The sequence below is a fragment of the Chlamydotis macqueenii genome, chromosome 1 (assembly GCF_036417535.1).
Source record: "Chlamydotis macqueenii isolate bChlMac1 chromosome 1, bChlMac1.mat, whole genome shotgun sequence".
Classification (NCBI taxonomy): Eukaryota; Metazoa; Chordata; class Aves; order Otidiformes; family Otididae; genus Chlamydotis; species Chlamydotis macqueenii.
In genome coordinates, this window is record NC_141556.1 from 52155025 (window position 1) to 52179901 (window position 24877).

At 38.6% G+C, this 24877-nt stretch overlaps 1 protein-coding gene across 1 annotated transcript in view; it reads left to right on the forward strand.

Annotated features, from left to right (window-relative positions):
• The window catches only part of ANO4 (anoctamin 4), a 124613-nt gene that overhangs the window by 76967 nt on the left and 22769 nt on the right, over window positions 1-24877 (forward strand). Inside the window, exons 12-18 of the mRNA XM_086740075.1 lie at window positions 2222-2356; window positions 3113-3209; window positions 3731-3791; window positions 10736-10818; window positions 15692-15832; window positions 18537-18701; window positions 22330-22366. Of these exons, the coding sequence (XP_086596201.1) occupies window positions 2222-2356; window positions 3113-3209; window positions 3731-3791; window positions 10736-10818; window positions 15692-15832; window positions 18537-18701; window positions 22330-22366 (719 nt within the window). The remainder of the gene's footprint in view (window positions 1-2221; window positions 2357-3112; window positions 3210-3730; window positions 3792-10735; window positions 10819-15691; window positions 15833-18536; window positions 18702-22329; window positions 22367-24877) is intronic.

Genomic DNA, 24877 nt, shown 5'->3' on the forward strand with positions numbered 1-24877 from the left:
TTTTCATACCAACAGCTATGTGGGGTGTGGTTAAAGGGAGTAATGTTGCCATCTGTACAAAAGGAGTGCCACTGCAAGAAACAGGGACATCTTCATCAGGTTGCTCAGAGCCCCATCCAACCTGCCCTTGAATGTTTCCAGGGATGGGGCATCCACCACCTCTCTGGGCAACATGTTCCAGCATTCCACCATCCTCGTTGTAAAAAATTTCTGCATCCTGCATTTATTTTTAAATCCAGGCTCACAAATGGCCTCAGATTTTCCTTACATTGCAGAGATTTGAGTTGCTCCCCATCATGTCCATTCTTCTTTATGCACACCCTGAACCTTGCTTGGGTCTTCATCTAGGATGAAACTGTTTGATCTCTGGATCAAAAAAGAGTACTATGATGGTCTGTGTTGTTAAGATGGAACGGTTCAACAGGATGGGAGATGAAGTTTGTCATGAATGTTTGTCAGCTAGCAGGGTGGAATGAGGAAGCATTCATCCTTGAATGTAGGAAATGAAATTAAAAAAAACAAATCTTGATGAATGTTAGGTTTACTTCAGTACTTTGAACTGTGTACATGGAGAAAAATAGGTCATAAATATTCAGTGGAAGTAAGCTCAAAATGTGAGCTTGCTTTTTCTGTGGAGCAGGCACAGCTTGACATCCTAGGTGTCAGTAAAATAATTAGGCCAAAGAGTTCACTCACACTTTTAACTCAGGGCTCAAAAAGCAGTTTCCAGTGTGTTTTTTTACAATCAGAGCTGCTGCCCTTCTCAGAACTGAGCATGTTATCCTTAGCTTACCACCTCTTTAGCCTGTAAATTTGAGTCTCTGTTGAATGACAGAAGAATAAAAATAACATGACAATATTTGGCTTCTGATACAGTGCTGGTAAACTTGGATGATAATGGTCAATGTAGGTCAGTCTCATTCAGCAGAGCATGAGCTCAGTCCAGACAGATACTGCTCATTTTTGATATCCACTTGAAAACTGATAATTTTGTCCATTCCAGACCAAGTGTTTTATTCTCTTCTCCACTGCCTCCAGCCCTAGAGCTCATCATAAGATCCTTGCTTCCTCACTATGAAAGGTTGACCAAAGTTTTTTTTTCTGGTAGCATAAAGGAGCCAGCAGTGCTGGCTCACTACATTCTTTGTCTCTGGACAGATCAAAAGTTTCATCATTAGCGTAAAAGTGGATTTTCAGCAGCAGCATCTATTCTCAAGTTCAGTTGATATGCAAGTTTAAGTTGTCTGCAAAGTCTCTGAAGTGCAAGAATATAATCTTCTCTCACTCTTTAAAACTAATATTGCAAATAATCTCCTAAAATCTTAATTATATTCATGATTATTGCATATTGATTTGTAAAGCATCCTAATCTGATCATCAGCCTACTGCGCGCAAAACCATCAAACACAGGAAAATGCATACAGCCTGCTCCTTGGCTGATGAGTTCAGCAGGTTTTTTATGTGCTTGATGTATTCTTTAACACATAAATAAAGGTTTGGTTGTGTTTGGGAGAAGCAGAAATGCTAATGAATATGTAGTAAATAGGAGCCTCCTGGCCACTTTACTGTTAGTTTTTAAGCAGTATAGCTAACAAATTAGGATTAATTTAGATTAATTATTTTCCTCAAATCTGTGCAAGATGATACATAAAGATATTTATCGGACCTCACTTGCACTTTACTTTCCACCTGTGGTAGAATCATGAGATTAGTTTTCCAGGAACTGAGCTAAGAAAATAAATAATCAAATGAAAATAAACTGGATTAGAGAATAGCCTCAGGTTAATTAATTTCTTAAAAATAATTTGGGCCCAAATAACTTTTGCTGTTTTACCAGTCTTAGGGATGAAACTGATTTCAATGTAATTATTTAGGAAGTACAGTTACACAGCCGAAAGGCAAAGAAAGCCATCAGTTTCCCAAACACAAAGAACTAGCTTTTAAAAATTAACTCATTGTTTCCTTTCCAAGGTCTCCATACATCTCACTGTAAACTGTGGTTAGTGAATTTTTAAATTAATTTTTTAAGTTCATTCATGGGGCAGGTGCTTCTGTGTGGATTTAGAAGCCTAGTTGCAGGCTTTTTCTTTAGGAAATTCTGACTCTACTCTCTAATCTACTCTTCAGATGTGATAAAAATATTTATTTTGTATTAACAAGCAAGATTAAGCAGATTTATTCTAATTAGCAGGTAACTTCGCTCTATTGTGTTTTAAAACAGACGGTACTTTGGTGAGAAAATTGGGCTGTACTTTGCCTGGTTAGGCTGGTACACGGGGATGCTCTTTCCAGCAGCCTTCATTGGATTGTTTGTCTTTTTGTATGGAGTCACCACTTTGAACCACTGCCAAGTCAGGTAACGTGGGCACTTTTTTAAAGGAAATTACAGCTGTGGGTTATTATAAGTAATTTAAGAGATCTTCATATGAATTGTTAATTATTTAATTTTGAACTGTTGAATGAATACTCAGGAAAAAACTGTGCTTGGTTCTCATAAGGTACTCTGTATCGAGCTTCCGCTTTTTTGTGCTCCTGAATATGGATGAGAGGCAATGTTTCTTGCCTAGCTCCAGTTGCTGATGCTGCTGGCAGGTCAGTAGGGAAAAAGCAGGGCTTCTTCATTACTGTTGTAACAGGCCAGCCCAAGAGTGGGGAATTCTCACTCTCTTCAAGGCCTCTCCCAAAGATCCCATCACAGAGAGGCATTTTTCAGATTAAGAACCCCCTGGACCTTCTGCTGAGTGCTGCATCTCTACGTTCTTGCACACTTAAGACACGTCACAAGAATAAGACAAACTTAACTTTATCTGCAATGATCCTCACCCTCCTCCTACCAAAGGTCACTTCTGTCTCAAGAAGAAGCTGGAAATGGTAATGAGATGCTGCTAGGCTGGCCCTGAAGTACTGTGCTCTGCATTTATGACCATAAATTCTGAAGTCTTAGACAGGCAACAAATATTAATTACATACTTGCAGTTTTGAACATCTTGGCTTCAGTTGCAGAACAAATATTCTTCCATAAGTAACTGACTGTTAGCGAAACTTATCAATTGATTTTAAGACTTATTGTTGTGCATCAAACTACTAATTTTTATCTTTTCTATTTTTCCAGTAAAGAAGTCTGCCAAGCTACAGATATCATAATGTGTCCTATATGTGATAAATACTGTCCCTTCATGAGGTTGTCAGACAGCTGCGTTTATGCCAAGGTACATTTTAAACTACGCAGACAGAAATGCATTTCTGGTAAAAACGTTAATTTTACCTTTTGCATTTGTCTTTAGTGATCTTGGGCGGATAAAATCTTGAAAGGACAGATGACATCTGCCAATATTAACATTCACTGTCTTTTATCAGGACTTAGTTTGTGTTGTAAAACACTTGAATGCAATTTGCACTTAGAGATTCAGCAGTCCCAGCGGTCATGTCCTGGATGCATGTGCTGTGGTGTCCTTGACATTAACCTTTGTCTTATGATCCATCCTTTGTATGTGGCTCCATAAAATGAATGCTTTCGTTCTGGAAAGATGCTCACACATAGTGTTGGGAGGGATCAGTCCCAGGCCAGGCAAGTAGTCCTGTCAATTGACAGGTGCATTTCACACATTAAGGGAACAATCCTCAGGATTGTCAGGCCAGCTGCACTCATGATCACATTAAGTTTTTAGGTGAAAATAGAAAATAAAGCCTTATTATCATAAATTGATCACACTATTAATTTATCCCTCAGGTGACCCACCTTTTTGACAATGGAGCTACCGTCTTTTTTGCTGTTTTCATGGCGGTGTGGGGTAAGTTTTTGTTTTGATATTAAGTAATTGCACAATCTTTTTCTTAAAGATTGTGAGGCAACATAGGCCTTTGTCATTTCCAGCACAATTTTTTCAGACACTGAGAAAAACAGTATAGGCTTGATTATTTTCTGTTTCTGCTAAAAGAAGATGGAAGTGGTTGCAATCCATTTTTTATGTGATAATAATTTTAATTGAAATAAAAACATGAATGTAGTATGTAGTGTCTATGTAGGTAGTTATATTCTGGGGGGGTTTGTAATTGTTTTTCAATCTATTGTCACTGAGGCCTTTTCTGTGTCACTGTTCAGGGCTTCTCTTAGCTTAGGGCAGCTCAATTTAGTGTCTGTTCTAAAATGAATTGGTTTTCTCACCTTGCAGAAAGGCAGTAAAGCTTAAATACATGTAAGCTGATTGTAATTAAAGTAAAACTCTGATGAAATAAATGTAAGATCTGTTTGAATGACAAATTGATATGAGAATGGTCTAACCGTTGCCATGGAGGCTGAATTTTGCCCATAGGACAGTTCTATTTCTGGCACAACTATTTTTCCTACTGTGGTCTTGTAGGCAGAATAGAAGGCAAGAGGAAATAATAATATCTGGCAGAATAAAAAGACTTTCAAACATCTCCTGATCATTCCCAGGGTCTTAGCTGCTGCCATGCTGTTCTAAAGGTTAACACCTTTAGAAAAGTGGCCCAATAATATACCTCAAAATTGGCGTCTATCTCACAGCTTTGGGTTCTTGAGCTATTCTGATTTAGCCATTGTTCTGCTATTCTTACTCACATATCTCCAACTGCTTTGCAGTGATGTCCAAGTAATTCTTATAATCTCAATTTTAAACTGCAAATCTCTTTACTGAGCCACAAGAGGTATCCAGGAGGCAACATCAGAGCCACCAGGACAACATAGATTAGCCTACTAGTCTGTCTCAGTTCCTTCCTCCAAAACTCTGTTTTTGTTTTAGTAAACTATAGAATCGTAGAATAGTTTGGGCTGGAAGGTACCTTTGAAGCTCATCTAGTCCAATCCTGCTGTAAGAGGCAGAGACATCTTCAACTCAATCAGGTTCCTCAGAGCCCCATCCAACCTGACCTTGACTGTTTCCAGGGATGGGGCATCCACCACCTCCCTGAGCAACCTGTTACAGGCTTCCAACACCCTCACTGTAAAAAAAATTTTTCCTCATGTCTAATCTGAATCTACCTCCCTTCCATTTTAAAACCATTACCCCTTTTCCTATCACAACAGGCCCTGCTAAAGAGTTTCTCCCCTTCTTTCCTGTAGGCCCCCTTGAGGTACCGGAAGACCGCTATAAGGTCTCCTTGGAGCCTTCTCTTCTTCAGGCTGAACAGCCCCAACTCTCTCAGTCTGTCCTCATAGGAACTTATTAAATTAGGTCATATACTAATCAAGCTTATTCATGCCATTTCATGTAATATTGATGGTATTAAAATACTACAAATTACATTAAGGAAGAAATCCACAGATTGTATGTTTCCCCATGGTATTTCAGCTTTGTTTTGAAGCTATGCCAGAGCTGAGAATCACAAAATTTTTCTACTTAGATATAAGAAATAATTTCTGCATAAAGTTTTTTTTAGATGTTTAATCTGCTTTCAACCTCTTCATCTCTGTGCTTAGTGAAGTTGAGATTTTCCAAGACAGTTTAGAAGCAGGGACTTTCCCCTCAGCTAGGAAAATTGATAGGTTAACATTGTTGAACATTTATGTCACTGTTCCTAACTGCTGGTGAGCATGCCTTTGAAGTGCAGCTTTTTGCACCAGTGCTTTTGTTCCTTCTTAACTGTAACACTGCTTTCAGGAAACAGCTGTGCTCACAGCATTGCACTTGTGTTTCAGCACTGCCCAGAACCAGGGCTTTAGGAAAAGCAGCTCTAGGTAAGGGGAGTTCCTCACACAGGCAACCATGCCTAGTCCTGCCTCATGGTCGCTGCCTGGCAGAAGGGTGGGCAGGCTGAGCATGCCTGCCTACAAAACCCTGTAGGGCCTCTCTCTTTCCTGTCCCTAGTTGGCAGGAGCTGCACCTCACTTTGGTTAGCCTCTCCTTCCTCCCCCTCCATCAGCATTGCTGTCAGACTCCCAGACCCAATTCCCTTGGGGGGATTTGGATGATTCGGCTAGTGGAGAGGAGACTTCAGGGCAGCGGCTGGAGTGAGAGCTTTCCCCACCACATTTGTTGACTTGCACTGTGCTTGTGAGTTTGCTGCCAAGAGGGATGTAGGGGCAGCAACAGGAGGGAGGTTGTGAGTGTAGGTTAATGGTTTGGGGAATGGGGCAATCCTATGGCTCTACCTAGAGTGTAGTTTCTTAAATAAGACTTTGCTGAGACAACCATGAGATTGTGGAGATATTTTCCGTACAGTTAGGGCTAAAGCAGCATTAGAACAAGGAAAGCCATGCTTTGTGGGGATTTTCTGGTACTGTATTTATGAGTTGGCTTACTGCCTCTCTTAAATGGATTTTCAGTCTGCAGTAGGCCTACTGGCAGCTGCAGACATTACCATCATCTCAGTAAATCATAGGGGAAGAGAAGAAACAATGACAGCAATTTGACTGTGGAAATGTTTTTTTTTTTCTGTCAGCATGAAACAACTGGCAAGCGCATGACAAACTGGCTGTGAAAAGTTCAGCCTTCTACATGATCCATCTGACAGACGCTAGCGTATAAAATAATGATGGCAGTGTTTTTAAGAAAAGAGAATGAAAGCAAAGAAAGGCAGCTAAAATTGTGTTCTCTCTTTAATCTGAGCTTAGCCGCTGTCTTATTATCTAAAGTAGTTTCTTCACTGTCTTTAGATTCAGTTGTGAATTTCCACCTTGAGGGAGAAGCCTCAGCCATTTACTCGGGGTTTTCAAAAGCAGGCATGGTCAGGTTGGGCTCTCCATGAAAAGGTGATCTGTGTAGTGGTTTCCTCCTTTTACTCTAAAGGCATCTTTAATTGATGGACAAAGTGGGTTGCTCACTTTTTGAATAAAAATAAAATGCTTCTCTGAATGATGGGCAAACTGCTGTGGCCAGGCTAGGGAGAGGAATTACCACAACAAATAACAGTATGGGCTGCTTGATTTGTGGAGCAGCAAAAAGCCTGGCTGTAGGACTCTAAAGTACAGGGACCTATCTTTTATAATGCTTCATTGTGGGATAAGTGGGTCCCATAAAAGAAAGATTGAAGTTGTCAAGTGCACCAGGAGATATTGGAATAGAAACACACTTTTCTTCAAAAAAATATTGACCCATCACGTCACTCATTGTATTTCTGTCCTGTTTAAGCGAAGTTCTATATAAGAAGTAAAAAAAATTGATATAATAGGAAAAAAAAATATGATACTTACTAAGGTATATCCAAGAAACAGAAGACTTAAGATAACTTTCATTTTAAACTGATGTAGCAAAGGACAAAATATATTCTCCCTTCCGTATACTGAAGGAATTCACTCGTAGTTTGTATAAGTTTTTCTGTATTGGAGCTTCTGTTGAAAGGAAAAATTATTTCAAAAGGACTGAAGCTATATATCTCTATGGTTTATAGCAAACAGTAAGTCTCTAACACTTTTTATTGGTGAACAGATTGTCATTGATGCTTACTGGGATGTTGTCATCTCAGAAGCTGGAATAGAATTTTATTCATTTTGAGAATCTGTAGTCTTGATGATATTTTCCAAGTGTTTGAAGCTTTCAAAAAGAGGGAAGCAACAGTATTTTTTGTGTTTCTGTGCTAGAGGGAAACACCTACATTTTGCCCTTTGTGTATGCCTTGAGATACAGAATCATAGAATATGTCAAGCTTGATGAAAAAGTAGATCCCATTTCTAGGAAAAAAACTCCTCTCTTTTTACAATCTGAATTGGATTCTTACCAAAGACAGAAAATGAGAGAAAGATATTAATTCTAAATAAATGTTGACATTTAAAGTGCAGAAAAAAGTCATTCTTAGAAAAAAAAACCTAGGTAAATTTGATGATCAGTTGACTCCCAGCATGTTGCTGTAAAGCCAGATGGAATTGTAGCTTTTGCTTTTCCAATGGAAGTACAGGGGAAGGCTAGTGCAAAGATGTCACTGTCTAGATGTTTCCTGAAGCTCAGTAGCAAAGCTCTAAAACTGTCCAACAGGAGAGTCCAGCTGTTTATAATTTCTAATGCTTTGCTAGAGACAAGGTGGGCTGATGGTGATTCCTTTTTCTCTGCATATCTTTGGAGGACTAAGGGACACAAGAAAAGTTCTTTTTGAAATTTCTTCTTGCCTGCCTAGAAGCATGTTTCCTTTGACAAAGGAAGTAGCTTTAGAACAGTTGCTGAAAGGCAAAGTTGAGGGCAGGGAAAGGCCTGTCATGAAGAATGTAATGCTTTTTTCAAGCAGTAAGAAATGCCAACGTAAAACATTTTGTCTAAGTATTTCAGTTAGTCTAATAAAAGATATTGCTTGCCTACAACCCTTGCCTCTAGCATAAAACATTCACATTGATCTGCTCCCTGAGAAGACAGAATTTAAGGAGGTTCTTCAGCAATATTCCTGGTATATAGAATATATTCCAGAAGTTAGGATGGCTACATTAAATGGTGTTCTGAAATACAATAGGGAGAGGATTTCTGAGACGTCAGGATTAAGCTATTTGCTGCAAGAGGTCATTTGCCTTACTGGATAGGATCACAGCTTGTTTCAAATAATCTGAGGAAATTATGTGTAGGACAGCTGTTTGTACAAGTGGATGTTGAGGACTGAGCTGCAAGGTTGAACTCTGAAGCAGGGAAAACATAGTATAGAAAAAGCTAGCAGGAGACCTGGGAGTTAAGGCCAATGAGAAATTCAAAATGCCAAGCAGGATTTTTTGAGAATTCTCAGCATCTGGTTTAGACATACCAATTGGAAAATGGGAGAACGATAAGTAAAACTGTGTCCTGTTGAGCTGTCAAACTCAGAAAAGAATGCTGAAACGTGATACAGGGTATCAGTGATGACTTGACTAGAAAAGAAGCAGAGAAATTTCAAAATGCAGTACTTTTTAGATGACTTCAGTAGTACAGTGAATCAATCAAATATGGTTATTTATAGCACATTTTAAAATATCTAACAAGGGAAAAGTGCATACTGACCTGGACAGAGGGAGAAAAATGTAGCTCAGTGAAAGCTAAAATACTGCTGTGCAGATCATCCTATTTACTACTTAATGCTTTGAAAATAGCTTTCTAAAGAAGCTTCAGGAACTGCACATACTTACTCTGACCGGTGCTAAATATACTCAATATAATATGTATAGATTCCTAACTCCAGGTGTGTGAAAAACAAGCAAGAAAAGAAGTATGATTCAGCACAGACATATCTGAGAGATTCAGCATGTGGACTCAAATGCCCACTTGAGTCCTGCTTCCAGCTGCTTTTTGGAATGGAAACAGAGTGGCAGTAATCAATCAGGCTTGTTTCTCTCAGGTCTTCAAAAAGTGCAAGGCTACTTGTTTAGCCTGTACAAAAGTAATTCAATATGAGCTGACAGGAGAGAAGCAGCTCCACCAGAAGACAAGTCAAGGAATAAAAAATGTGGTGGTTCAGCAGCAGCGGAGCCTCATTAGTGCTTACTAGTTTTGCTGATCCAAACCAGTCATACTGAAATTATTACAAAAGGTCATAGAAATATCAGGCTCAGGAGATAGAATTTACTTTCTTTATTAGATTAAATCAAAGCAGCTGGTTACCTAGTGTAACATAACTTCAGCTTTCAGAAAAAAATAAAGGATGATGTGCTGTATGAAAACACCTTCAAACCAAATAGCTGCCTCCTTAAACACGCTTTTGATATCTTACCTTATCCGTTCGCAGTGTTCATTTTCTAAGCATATCTTAGCTGCACTGGCTAATACAGTAAAATATAATAACTCATACTGTCTAAAAACTCACTTTCACCAAACTGATGCCGATCAGGTCATTATCAATATGCTGCGGTAGGGCAGATCGTCCCTTACGGAGACACTTTGAAGACTTCATGTGGAACAAATTGCCAGGCTACTGTGACACGGTTGCAGCTGATACTGTGCTAGCTCATGAACAAAGAGGTTTACAATAATAATTTTCAGTGAGCAATAAAGGGAAAAGCCAAACCTCACAGTGGCAGAGGAAGACTTTTCATTGATTTGTGTTAACTTTAGGCAGCTTCTACATTCTTTTAACAAAACAAATTTTTAAAACTGTAACCATAAATAGGCTCAGTATTAATCTCCACTATATGAACATATGATTTTATGATTGAGTACTTCCTTGATTGTTCTTTCCATCACAAAATGGAAACAGAGTCATGTACAGGCATATTACACTGTCTTGAACTCTGTCAATAAGGGCCATTAGAGCACAGAATGTTTAGTTGTCTGCTTTTAACACCACACCACATATACACACTCATGTAGTGTAAAAGAAATGGTCTGAATCAGAAAGGTGTAAGACAAAAGTTCTTATTTCCTCAGTAGTACTCTACAGATTTGCACATGCACTGGAATGTGCTTCTTCTGGGTTCTGATTGCTGTGTATTGTAAATGGTCTTCAAAGAAGGAAAGTTACTGCTTTATCTGCAATAGTCCCAAGAAACCTTTAGCTTCATCAGAAATCTGCCATATCTAGTAATGATGACTCACAGGAACAATTTTATTCTTTTAAAGTCCTCCCTTGGTTGGTTAGAAATTAAACATTCTCATTTAGCAGTAAATGAAATCTTTAAAGCCCCAATCATACTTGAAGCAAGCAAAGTAATCCTTAGAAAGCAGTGAATTTTGAAAGCAGTTTTGATCATCAGCATGATTTGCTGTTCAAAGGAACCGATTTATGCAAATAAATTAAAATAATGTAACAGCTTCATTCAACAGTTCTGTGATAGTAGTTAACATTTTCTTGACTCAAAAACAATTTTGTATTTTTTTTCTATTTGCTTCAGCAACTGTTTTTCTGGAGTTTTGGAAAAGAAGACGAGCAGTAATTGCTTATGACTGGGACTTGATAGACTGGGAGGAAGAAGAGGTTTGTATAAAAAAAATGTACTCCATCTTTAATACAAAAAGATTTGGTTAAAAATGTAAGCATTTTTTTCTTTGGGATTTACTTTCAATTCATTCTTCAAATCTTCATGAACTAGGAAATATGTGTTTTTCTCCTCAGATGTTTCCTCTGGAATGTGAAGAAGCTTTCCTTATGCCAAACTGTCCTCTCTTTTTACACCTTTGTAAATCTAAATTAATTTCAACATATCAGTGTCTGTTGTTGTGGGAGATTTCAGGAAAAAAAAAATGCATTTCAGGAGGAGCTAACAAATTTTGCTTTTGAATCCAAAGAAGTTCTTGACAGCCCAGAGTACTATGAATTTTGGCAAATGGGCTTTTATCTATTGTATTAGATAGCCACTAAGAACATTGATGGAGAGAAAGCCTTGTGAAGCTTGTATCAGCTTCTGAACATTCAGGTGCTAGTTACCTAAGTATACAGTGCTGCAGAGAGACTGAGGGAGATGAACCGACTCAAAAGACTTAATCCTCTGCTGGTAGAGGTAATCCCCTTAGGGAGGAAACTAGACAGTGAAAAATACCCTTAACCTTTTTCTGTGGTGGTGACCAGAAAGAAACAGCACATTCTTGGGACTGAGAGCTGAGGTCCAAGTGGAACTAGCAGGTTTTATTAAGCAGGAGAAAAGCAAGATTCCGTGGATGTGGCAGAAAAAGTGCTCCTTGAGTGGCATTTGAACATATAGATGTCCACAAAGCCTGCTCTCCTGCTTCTCCAGAGACTGTCCTGAAGCTCTTGGAGAGACTGTAAGAGGCTGCTGTAGTGGTCTCAATGCAGTTGAAAAGTTCTGTATTGCTACCTCTGTGCAATAATTTCTTTTTCATTAATCTTGCTAGCAGAGAAACAGACTTCTGGTTTATGGGATTTTTGTCTCTGTGGCAATGTAGTTCAATGTGGTCATGAAATGGTACAATTGCACATTTGCTGGTATAATTTTTTTTTAATGCTTAATGACTAAGAAAATAATCCAACACAAAATGAAATAACTTACACAACTGAAAATTAGTTTCTTTATAGCAACGTGAACATTGTTATTTGTGCACATATGCTGTCAATTCTTGGTGATACTTCAGGATTGTTGTCATATATTTAGAAAATACTCTAATACTGATTTCAGTCTCCTGAGATTAGCAGCCTGCTCTTGCCAATGCTGATGCGTCACAGAGAGACCACACTGAGATAGTCCTGCCTGAGGTTCAGATATTGATCAAGATTGAACTGCACTGGTCTTGTCCCCTCACGGTAGTTGCAAAAAAAGCCACTGCTGCTGCTGCCTACAGCTAAGGCAAAAGACAGATGTACCAGATGGCAATTTCTAAGTCAGGATTACAGCTCAGTGTTCCCAGAATGAGAAGGAACCTTTAAACTAACAAAATACACAAGCAAGTACAGTACGAGGTCCTTTTTATGTTTTTCCCAGGAAGCCTGGTCTTGCAGACACTTATAGTTTGGGATGTTATATATCTGCACCTTTCACCATTTAACCTTGCTGGATATATGCTGATTAATAAAACCATTCACCTGAATTTTTTATGATCAGTTCATTTACAAATATTGAATTTCCTGGTAAAGTTGTCCTTAAGTGATGCTTTTGTTTTTTGGTTTTGTTTTGGTTTTTTTTTTTTCTGTACAATAACATTAAGTGGTTTCTGGCTACTGCAGTATTGCTTGGAAGAGTCTTTTGCTCAGGTATAAACATAACAGCTCAGAAATCCATCCAGTACCACTGCCCATTCTGTTTCTTTCTCCTCTTCATGCACATGCCCACAAGTCCACTTGCAGCTTTGCTGCTACTACAGAAAGTGTGTATCTTCTTGCAGAACCTGCAGGAAAGCACTCCCATGGAAGATTCGCTCTCTACTTCCTAAGCTTTTTTTGGAAGAGCATTACTATGTCTATGCAACTAAGCCTTTAGCTGGAATAAACACTGGAAAGAGAGAAGAGAGAAGAGTTGCTAGATATTTCCTCTTCTAGTCAGAAAGCCTGTAAGAGCTTCTGGTAGTTGAAACGATCCTCATAGGAATATGATGTGTTTATTTTATGATGTGTATCAAATAACATCATTTTTTAATAATAAATGATTATGTCCCACTGGCAGATTATTTCCATGTGGCCTGCAGGGTGACATATGCATGTCTAATTTTCAGAGGATACCTGCTCCCTGCTGATGGTCAGCTGGTCTTTTATTCTCACACCAGGCTTTTTCCAATGAGTTCTATCAACAAGACCTCAGTCAGGTCCCCCAGGGCAGTGGTGAGTGTACCTACTCCGGAGCTATTCATTGCACCTTCTTACAGTTCTAGAGTTTGAAGTCTCCTACAGTCTAGGAGTTTTATAAGTCTCTACAAAAGAAGGTAGCAGCCTTTTCAGAAGCAGCGTGCCAGATGGTACCTTACTCTCTTGAATTAGAAATTAAGGATGCCAACAGGAACTCAGTTGGATGCTTCTCAAAGATTTATGTGACCAGTCATCAGAGCATCAGTATCTCATTGGTATTATAGGTATCAGTTCTTCCTTTGTTCAGTGGGATCCCAAAGGTGGGAGCTGATTGCTTCCCAGAGGTGTCTTCTCTGAAGATGCTACAGCTACCAGTGCCCATACCTACTGCACAACTTAAACATGTCCTTGCTTTAAGGTCAGCTCTGCTGATCACTGCCTCTTCCTCTTTAGTATCAAATGCTGCACTTTTCCATTGGCACTGGGGTCTTTGCAGAACTTTGACCCTGAGACAGTCACAGCTTTCAAAGCAGATGTCCTAGGTGAAAAAGTGTTGAAATAATTTCCCTGTTCAAGATCCACATTTTCACTTTGCCGTTGCCTTCAGCTGCAAGCAGGATGACCTGCAAACCACAGGCTTTGCAAGAAGACTTACTTCTGGAGGTGCTGTCATTGTCCCAGTGATCAGATTCAGATTTTCAATCTTTTACAAATCTTTTTTCTACATCTAGGCTATAGACGACAATATATCTTTGGAACATGAAGGATAGGACTATTGCAAGAATTCACCTGTTGAAGGACTCAGAAATCTCCTGAAAGAAAAGGATATATTTCACAAAGAAATTTAGAGTAGCTCTTGTAGTGCAGAAAGATCTGGCCTAAGGCAGTGCACATTAATCCATATTTGATACTCCAGGAATCAGTATGGTTTCTCCTATGAGTAAAGAATTGGAATGATCCATGTTTGAGAAGCATGAAGGAAGGAGAATTATCTGTTTTATGTAGATTGAAAAAGACACATCCTGTGGAGTTTGATCATTAAGTTGTACATGTTAGTAAGATGTCAGTGAGAATTTTGTCTCCATAAGGTGAAAATTTCATTCCTAAAAGTGCTACTTTCTAATAAAATCACTGCTAATTAAATTTCCTCTCTACATTCTAGTTGGTTATCACTGGACAAAATCAGTCGATTTATTTTATTAGCTATTTCAAAGAAATCAATTAAGGAGTTCTAATTACCATTTTAAGTCATAAGCTTTTGTTAATGAAGATTGTTATTTTTATTAACATTATCTATGATGTCTAGCTTTTGCTTGCTTTAATTTTCATGGTCAAATTGAAAAATAAGTTTTTGCTACAAAGGGAAATTTATTCATTCCTACCAACAATAGATTGGGGGAAAAAAAAAAATAAGGCTTCCTAACACTTCATTATCACTTTTCTATTCTAAATGAAGGGGAAAATAAATGAAATAATGAGGATTATGGGAAGGAAAATTAATTTTTTTTCAGCTATGCAACCTTGCAAATTCCTCACCACTTTAGATTTTAACCCAAGGAAGGCATGCCACAGCCTATGTGGTGTCCAGGTCTCGCAGACCCAGGCTGAATGTGTTCTGGCTCTTTCAGTCCTGCATATCTGGATTTCCTTTTCTTGTAAATGAGGTGCAAGGTGGGAGACATGGAGAGTCTTGGCTGGATGTGCAAAAGAAACCAACTGTGCAGAGTTCCTGGCACTCCCAGCTGAAATATGGCTATTTGACACTATTTACACTGTACTTTTTCTTCAGTGTCACTTTTTTTTATATCATTAAACTCAGCCAGATACAGTATTGTTCACTTCCTGCCCCTGGTGGAAGTGAACAATCTGGTGGCACACCTGGATGAGGTGGCACAGGACATGTGGCTGTTAGTGAACCTCACAGATAACAGAGCAGTAGGGTAGCCCTACTGCAGCTGAAAACCGTGAGATCTTATGTGAATTAAGGGTGAAGCCTGTCTTCTGACAAGCCTCTCCCTAAGAAACCACCATGTTTCATTTCAGAAGACAGTTTTTATGGCAAAGCAGGACTTGACATTGCTGCTGCTGAAAGCTGTTCCTGCTAATGATATTGTTCAAGTTAGGAAGGAACTCAGCAATATTAGGTGGCATGGCTCCTTCTTCAAATGCTGAGAAACTTCTGCTGATAATAGGAAGGTAACCAATTATGTAACAAACTGCAGTTGGGTTTGAAAAAAAGGAATATTTTTTTTTTTTTGCTTTTTTTGTAGAATTCCAGCATCAATAGGATAATACCAGTCAGGAAAACTCTGTGCTATCAACCTTTAAATGATTTGGCTTACACCCATGTTGTTTGAAAGAGCATTGTTTAGATGAGTAGCTAATTGAGGAGTTTACTAAATACTTCTAATATGGTTTTATGGGTACAGTGATTTATTCTAGTTCTCGTGAAGGAGACCTAATTTCCCAGCTCAGCTTTTATAGTAGCTGCGCCGGCTGCTAAATTCGAAGATGAAGATGTAATTCCCAATAACAATGATCTGATAAATGATCTGAAGTTTTCTCCAGAATCTTTCCTAGCTCTGCTGTATGTGAACATTGTCTGTCTGTTCTTTAGGAGGAAATACGTCCGCAGTTTGAAGCCAAGTACTCCAAGAAAGAACGAATGAACCCCATATCCGGGAAGCCAGAGCCTTATCAAGCATTTGCAGATAAATGCAGCAGACTCATTGTTTCTGCATCTGGAATATTTTTTATGGTTTGAAAACTTTTATTTATTTATCAGTTGAAAAAATACAAAATAACATAACGTTATCTCTGCTGAGAGAGTATGGAGATATTGGATATCACTGCTTGAAGGTGAAATGAGCTCTAGCATGTTCACCGCAGGCTGAAAATCCATACACAGCAAATAGATTTCTGTAAAGCAAATAGACTTTCTGTAAAGTCCTACACTATCTTACTCTTCACGGAGTCTCACAGATAGTTAAGTTGCTCCTTCAAAGCTGTACACATAAGGCTGCATGTTGTGATATACGTACTGGATGAGTGACGCTACCACATTTAGGCACCAACTTCAGCTGACTGAATCAGTTCACTGATTTCCTTGCCTTCCCTGTGTGGACAGTGCAGAGTGATGGGGAGAGATGTCATAGAAGAGGCAGATGTTCTTTGTAAACTCTACAGAGAACATAACTAAGGTGCCTGGAGTGCTTAGTGGTGTTAATATGTCCTAGTCTTTTGGTGTATTGAGGAGGTAAGGAAAGAGGGTTCGTATTCCTAGTACAATTGAAATGAAGAAACCGATGCTCCTTGCCTAAAGTGAGGTATCTCTCCCCCTTCCGAAGTGCAAAACTAAATGCAGCAGCAAAATCTCTCCTAGCAGAGAGCTGCAAGCGTTTCTGCTGAAATGCCCCCATCCTCTGACTTCACTGAATCCGTTATTCACCGTTACTCACATGTCAACAGCAGTGGTAGGATTGGTCTTGAGAACACAGCTGGCATCAACTCAGATGCTCATGGAATTTACTAGGGCTTTTCCTGGAAGCTAGGAAATTATATATGTGTATTACTTCAGGAGCTGTGGAGAGCCAGATGGATGAGCTAGCCCAGCAACTTTATGTTTGAACGAGATGGGAGGGAATAGGGCAGAGAGTTTGTAAGAAACTGATGGCTTCAAAATTGTCTGAAGTAATCTGAGACAAGAAAGGCAAGAGCATTATTGAGATGAACCATGCTCTGATATGACACACAGAGAGACACTGGGCATGAGGAGCTAACGTGCTCTCTGACTCAGCCCTTGAAGACACTTAGATCTGCTCAGAACTGCAGCCTCTGCTCACAAGTGATTTGACACTTGTAGCATTTAGCATTTTCCCTGCATTTTTTCCTTGAAGGGGGGACAGTTTTCACTCCCTATCCTTTGCAAATGCAGGCATTAATCGTCTTAGCCTAGTGACAGATCTTGCTCAAAGTGTCAAAGAGAGTAGCCTTGCTCTGAATTGCGTGCACCACAAATTATCCCCGTAACAGTCCTTGAAACAGGACAAGGATTATATTCACTGAAGGTATTTTTTTTACTGCTGGCATAGCATGAGCTTCCAAAGAGTTAGAAAAACTCTACATTTTCCTCCATTTAGGTAAAAATATCCCTTAAAAATGATAGCTTTAAGCATAGGAAATATATGCATATCAAAACTTTGAGTTAAAGCAGTCCTCCAAATTTCACAGCATTGGCTCTCACAGTGCAGTTACTAATACAGCTTGAACCAGGTTAGTGATTCCCTGTTAACAAAGGAAAGTGGTCCTTCTTCCCCTCAACACTATGCAGGGAATCTGGAGGCAAACCTCTAGCTAAGTAACCTTGTAATGTTTCTATGTGCTGCCAATGTGGTAGCAGAGAATCTAACATACTAGCCCTTCATGTTCACATACACCTAACTTTTCTTTTTTGTCTGCACTGGGATTATGTCAATCAATTCAGTAACTAATAAAATAAGAAAACAGCTTACTTAACATTCAGTGTTTTCAAAATAATTTTGCCCATTCAATTAGTTTAGATATGCTTCAATTTTGATAAGTTTAAGTTGTCTGTGCATAATCTTGCAATGCACCTATCTTTTGCAAATAATCATCTGTCTTCTACTGAAGAAACTCTCTTTCCTTATCTAATAAGGTAGCTAATTGGTACAGTGTCAGAGTTTCTATGAGGTGAGTCACCCATGCTAATTCCCAACTGTTTGTCCTTGCTGAACTGTGACATAAATTGGTCACGATGGAAAACAGTTGTCATTTAGTGCTCAACTATTGCATATGGAACATCAAGTGATTTAGCAGCCTGGCTCACCTACAAGGCTTTCACATTATAACTGTCACATTTGCTGAAAGTCTCATCAGAGAAGAAATTACAAGGGCAATTGAATTAGTTACCTTCCCTAGACAGAAACTTTCTAGAACTGGAGCAAGAAAGACCTTGTTAGGGTAGCTTGCCAGAGTTAGTTTTGAGGCAGTGCTTACAAACGGAGACATTTTTTCTTGTAAGTGTGAAATCTATCAAAGCACAAAATCCATCCCAAATATGACACCATCAGGCTGGGGCATTGGCTTGAAACTAGCCTTTGCACATCATAGAACTAGAACATGCATGCAAGGAAAAATTTCTAATTCCCAGAGCTGGCAACACTGTTTCCCACATTAATGCTAAGGAAGAAGTATATTTTCAAGAAAATATTTAAAACTAAAAATTATTTTAGTATTATTTTGAATATATTTTGCATTATGGAAAATAAAAATGGCTTCATAATATGAAGAATATTCTTGTTGAAACCTTTCTCTGAAATCAAAATGGATGTATTTTTCAAGTCTTTCATTTCGTTGCTTTAGTTTTCAGAGTTTCAGGGAGAAACTCCTGTTCTATTGAAAGTTTTCAGGTTCTTCTCTGTAATTTTTTTTTCTTCCTTTAGATCTGTGTGGTGATTGCTGCTGTTTTTGGCATTGTTATTTACCGTGTTGTGACTGTCAGCACTTTTGCTGCCTTTAAGTGGGCTTTAATCAGGAATAACTCTCAGGTTGCAACTACAGGGACTGCAGTGTGCATCAACTTTTGCATCATCATGCTACTGAATGTGGTGAGTAAAGCTAACATATCCACAGTTACACCCAAGCCGTCAGATCAGTAGATATCTCAGTCTGCAGACCACCGAATGCTTTTGGTTCCTTTTTCAGCAGAAATGGAGTGTCTTACTAAGCCAGACATGGCATGATTGTTTATGGACATCATTCGCTATTTATGTAAACTACAATTCCAAATCCAAAACATTATGTAAAACGTGTTTGAATGTTCTAAAAAGTATTTTAGGAAGACATGTCCATACTCCTGTTTTTCCCTTTGCCTCTTTTTTTTTTCCTTTCATACATTTGCAGGTTTCAGTCCATTTCATTAATATTCTTCTTTTTAATTAGTGTTTTTATGTCATTTTTTAAATACAGTGGCCAAGCTTAATTATTAATTAATTAATAATTAATTTCTGTAATTCCAGCTTCAGTTTTCACAGTAGTTTACCAGTGAGGATATGTGTATACAGACACAGTGTCCATATGGAGGAGAACTCCTTTGGCCTGAAAACTTCAAGAGCTTTGAGTAGACATGACTTGTTCCATGAGCAACCTATGGCCTTTGCCCGGGTACACCAGAGACAAGGTCTGGCTACATTGTAGGGAGGCTGGCTGAGGTCAGGTTATTATTGTGTACTGGTTTGGAAGCAGACTTGGGACAAAGATAAAAATGGAATTTTTATGTGGTTATAACCCCAGTAAGACAGTGTAGCATGGAGTAGATGGACAGTGAATGAGTTTCATCCTTCCATCAAGATGTAGGTATTTCTGTATACTGCTGTGATAGCGATGTGTCTTCTACTGGAAGGCGTACGGCCTTTTACTATCAAGTTTTTTTTGTCAACTGACATTATACAAATGCATTTTAAGGGGGAGGAGGGATCAAGTTACAAACTATCTGGATACTGGAGCCAGGACAGAGTATCTCTACCCACTCAGTAGCAAGTATCTTCTGCAAAACGCATGTCAGGCTTTGCTCCAGGAGATATACTGACTTAAGTCCTAGGGGAAGTATGTTTTTTCAGGCCTACACATTTCCAAGTGCTGGCTTGGAGACTACTTTCTTTCTTGTGCAATGCCTAAATTTTTCCATTATCTAAAAATTAATTTTAACAGCCCCTCATTTATACAGCAGGAAATTCCAAGAGGCTTTGCTGCAGGACTCCCTTTGGCATAGGCAAGACTGGACTGGTGACTGGGACAGTCTATCAAGAACTGTTGACTTTCCAGTGTTTTCCCTAAGGTGGGACTATAGGATGAGAAAGGGCAGAAATAAGAGGCAGAAGCTGTTATTCTTTCTGAATTTGTACTGAGAGCTCTCTTCTTTTATGTTATTTTTGATTTATTGTTTGTTGCCTGCAGCTTTTGGGAGTTTTCTTTAATCCACCTAGAGCACACAATAAGCATGGAAGAAATGAAAAGAAAACTATATATATCTATGTCAGTACAATATCCATTTCCAAGCTCTCAGTATAAATCATTGTACATACAGTGAAGCAGGAACAAAAAGATACTGCACAAAAAAAAAAAAAAAAAAATTTGGTTCTCTAAGAGTTTTACAGCTTAGAGAAATTTTTAAAATAATGGAAGATAGCTTGAAGGTGCCTTTTGAGAAACTTTGTTTTATTTCCTAAAATACATCAAATAAATACAGCACTGCAAAGATGGATTTCTTCAGCCTTATAACTCATTACCATGCAATAAACACAGCCTTAGATCTGGATATAGCTCATGGAAAGAAAAGATCCCCAAAATATGAAACTGCAGGAGCTTTTCAGAAGGAGGACTTAATAACTCTTTTCCCATGATGGATTAATGTAGTTTACCGAAGGACAGTAGTGGGATTTCTTTTTGGGGAAAAAAAAGGTTCCCTAGGAGCAATTCAGGTAGTTGAATCCTCTGTAAACTGTGACTCAAGAAAAGTAGCAGGAGAGCAAGTAAAGATACAGTAATAAAACTAGTGTGGACCAAGATGTATATAACAGTAGGGAATTTACTGCTAGGAAGCCTGGGAAACCACCAATGATTCTGATACAAGTTGACAACCTCTCTAAGCATCAGGTGAAAGGTCTAGACCACAAGTAACTTCTAGACTGGATGCTCTGGGAGCTAAGTGCATACACTGACACATCCATCATGACAAAACAAAATGACCTTCAAGCATAATGTCTCCCAGATAATCCTGCAGCCTGACCTGGGAACAATCATCAGCTTTACCTAGGTTAATAAAACCTGTTAATTCCAGTGATATTGCTCATAGAAAATATGAACACAGAACAAAACATTATCTTAGACAAAGCCCCTTGGGACTAGTAGTGATAAACTGCAGTAGCGGATAGTTAGATTTAAACATTGTTAACAGAATCTCTAACACAGTGTTACTGTTCCAGGAGGAGCAGCAACAAAATACAGTTTTGATACCCACTTCTGCAGAGCAACCTACATTTAGAAAGTAGCATACTCCCTGCTGGGATTGGGAAATAAACCACCATTTAGCACTTTTACAGTTGCCCTTAAGAGATGCTTTTAAACCTAGAAGAAACCACCTTTTTCATTACTTGAAACAAAACTGTTTACTCCAAAGGCAGCAAAAAACTATTCTAAGCAAGAAGTGGTTGTTAATGTGGATGATACAATTCAGGATTAGTTCAGCTCTTAAGCAGGCAGTTTGATCTCTGAATTGTACATAACTCGGTTTAAGCAAGAGTTTATAAGGATAACTGTGAACAAAAATAACCATTGCTGATATGCATTTTAGGAATAAACAAGTACTTGAGCCTGAAAGATGGTGAGCTTTGTATCCCTGTGGGCATCAGTGAGAATTAAGGACTTATAGTGTTTTGTGGGAACAGGTTCCAGACTCATTTAGAGCAAATGGAAATGGTTGTATTAATTTACACTAATACTGATGTTGATGGTGAGGTACCACCACTTTATGATGGTGAGGTACTTTACAGGTTCAGAGCTCCTATGCAAATACTAATTGTGAAAACCCTCCAAGTTAGTTTTCGTAAGCTTTATGAAATTAGCAGTCTTAGGGAGACTTTGAGAGCATGGTATCTGCTAAGCACAGAAAGTGCCACTTAAAATTTAGAACAATGTCACTGATTCAGAGTAAGAAATGTGTCTGCTGATGGGGATTGCTAAAGGCTTTCTCTGAAGCAACCCTGTGTCCCCAGAGTTTATCTTTTCAGTACAAAAAAAAAATCCCAAACAAAACCAAAAAGGCCAAAATATCCAAAATACCAAAGCATGCTCTTAATATGGTGATATTTTTTTTTGTGAGATAAATATTCCATAAGTAACTAAAACAAAAATCCCAGTTGTTCTGCTTTGTGTTTTTGGAAAAGTTATCTGACCCTTTTTCACTCTGTATGTAAAATAGGGACATGACAGCATTTTTTTTTCTCCGTGTACTGCGGATGAAAAGAGCTGAGTATAAGAATTAAAAATACTACTATTCCCTGTTTGATTATGTCATTATTGTATTGTTACTATATAGTTTTATCATCATTATCAGAACATCACAGAGACCATCTGGATGACAGATTTAAAATGTAAGAGCAGTTACTGTACCTAGAAAGCAGTTCTATATTTTTGAGCTGGTCACATATCTAAGAGTCTCTTTCTTCTCTGTTACAGCTGTATGAAAAAGTTGCTCTTTTCCTGACGAATTTAGGTAAGCAATGTTAAATACAAAATCCACTTATATTGTATGGATTTTTTGGTCCCTTTAATGTGATAGTATTCAAACTGTCTGTATAAATATGAAAAATCTTGACTAATTTGCAATACATAAGAATTAATGGGTTTTTTTTAAAGTTTATAATAAAGGAGTACATAAATTAAGCTATAGTGCCATTCAGTCAGTGGTGACAAGAGTCACCCACCTGCCAGGCTTGGTTCTTATCCCAACTCCTTACCTTGTAAGAACAAATGTTTACCTTGGAGGAAAAAGCATAAGTTTTCAGAAAGACTGAGCACTCTCAACTGAAGACCTGGAAATGGGGGAATCACTTCTAGAAGCCAAATTTATAGCTTGAAATTAAGGTGCTTATTGACTGTCAAACATATGCGTTTAAGAGGGGCAGTAATTTGGAGGGAAAATAACTAGGTGACTCATCAAATCTACCAACACCTAAACTGTAATGGTGTTCTAAGTTTCTGTAATCTTTTTGGCTCACCCAGGAAGGTGATCTTTATGCTAGACTAAGAAAAACATGTGTTCTAAGGACAGTATGTACTGTCATTAGGGTAGCAATAGGCTATCACTCATATATCCATGGCTCAGGCAGAGTCTCTGGAAATCCTGATCATGCTGGAAGATTGCAGTAGTTGGTGGCAATTGGCAAGAGCTCTTTCATGTCAAGAAGCTTGAAATGAGGTTCTGGGTGAAGGCCTATTAAGTGAACCATATTTTGGCATGTGTAGAAGTGGTTTGAGGAGATTGAGCTTCTGCATACCTGTGTACATTGATGATGTCCAGTAAGGTATTTTGGACCAGGTGGACAGATTTTGGTGTTTGCTGAGAGGAAATGCACAGCTGATTTTAGCTAGGGTCAGGGCTTTTATACATTTGGGAAGTCATAGGTAATGTGTTCAAAGCACGTCTGTGTAAGAGCACTTTATTCTGTTGTTTCTTATTAGACTGAGAGGCATTATTTGTGTGGTATGCTGTGAACTTAAAATATTTTAGCCATCCTATATCCATGGAAAAGATACCTGCTAGTTACAGTTGAGAAATATGACTCTGAACTATGAGATTTGCACAGGCTATGCCCTTTTACTCTGTGTGACAGAGTATCCCTGGGGACAGTAAGATATGGTCTAGAGACCTTGAAGCTTTATTACTTTCTGCCAGCTTATCATCAAGGTAGGTCTGCTTCTTGTAGCCTGTACAGAAAGCACTTGTATGAAAACTCAGTGGGTCAAGCTGTTCTGACAGTGTTCAGACTGTTTTGTGGTTTTCACTCTGATGGCCTAAGTAGCTAATTTGGTTTGAATGATCTTTATCAGGGTAATAAGCTCAGAGTGGGATTGGCAGCAAAGCTACATTCAGGATGTCCTTCTTCAGCCTTTACATGACCTTCTTCAGAGCTCACATCTGTGCTCCTCCAGAGCATTGCCATTGTCTCTGACGGGCATATGAGCAAAGCTTCAGCTGCAGCAGCCTTGTTAGAGTCAAACTTGTCCTTCCCACAGACTGGCATCTAAAATCTATGATCCTTTATTTCTTTCTGCTTAGCTAAATATGTATGTACTGGCATACACATAAACTTGGATTTCTCGACAGGCATTTCCAAATCAGTAATGCAGTTGTTAATTTAAGGTCTGTTTTATGGTTTTGTTAATGTGTCTATTAGGAATTTCCTCATGAGTAGGGCAGCTCTAATTAAAGAGAACTAGTTCGTTATTGTTGTTTCTGTACTTCCAGTACTTTACTGGAAGCATCTTTGGAAGTAGTACATGAGTAATACCTTTATGATACTCAGAATCACCATTAATAGCTCCACTTTTCCTCTGGCTACAATTGTTCACAGCAATAGTTGACTAATAACAAGCGCCCACCAACTGGAAACTAGTTCCAGGACATTGCACTTGTGTGTTGGCACAGAAGTTGTTTTGTTAACTTCTGTCTTGATATCTCTTTAGATGGAAATTAAGAGCCTACCTGAAGGGAAGAATATGTCTTCCCCTTTCCTATTTGCCTTTCCCCATCCATTGCAAAATATTTTTCCTGTCTTCTGTGATGAGCTGCCTGGAACAAGGAAAGGGAGTTGTGCAGTTGCACTCCACTGATGCCTGTGTAGAGTCCTTAGGTGCCACTATAGCTGGCAAATCCATGAAACAGAATTGCAAGGAGGATTTGCTGCAGTCTGGTCTGACACCTTTAATAAAAAGGCACCTACGTAGCTTGTAGTAGGATGCTTTCTGGCAGTGTCATTATGGTCAGTTGCAGAAAAGAAAACAAGAGAAGAGCCTGAGCCTGTAAAGCACACAGGAATCCAGGAGGGATGTTTAATGTACACATTATCTCAACCACTTTCTTACAGTCTCCTGGCAATATACATATTCAGATATCAGAAGAGATTTTTAAGAGTCTTTACAAGCTCACTTGCTGTGTGCTACTTTTGGATACAATTTCTTCTGTCAGCTTGTATTTTGAAATCAGCAGGCTAATTTACAAATA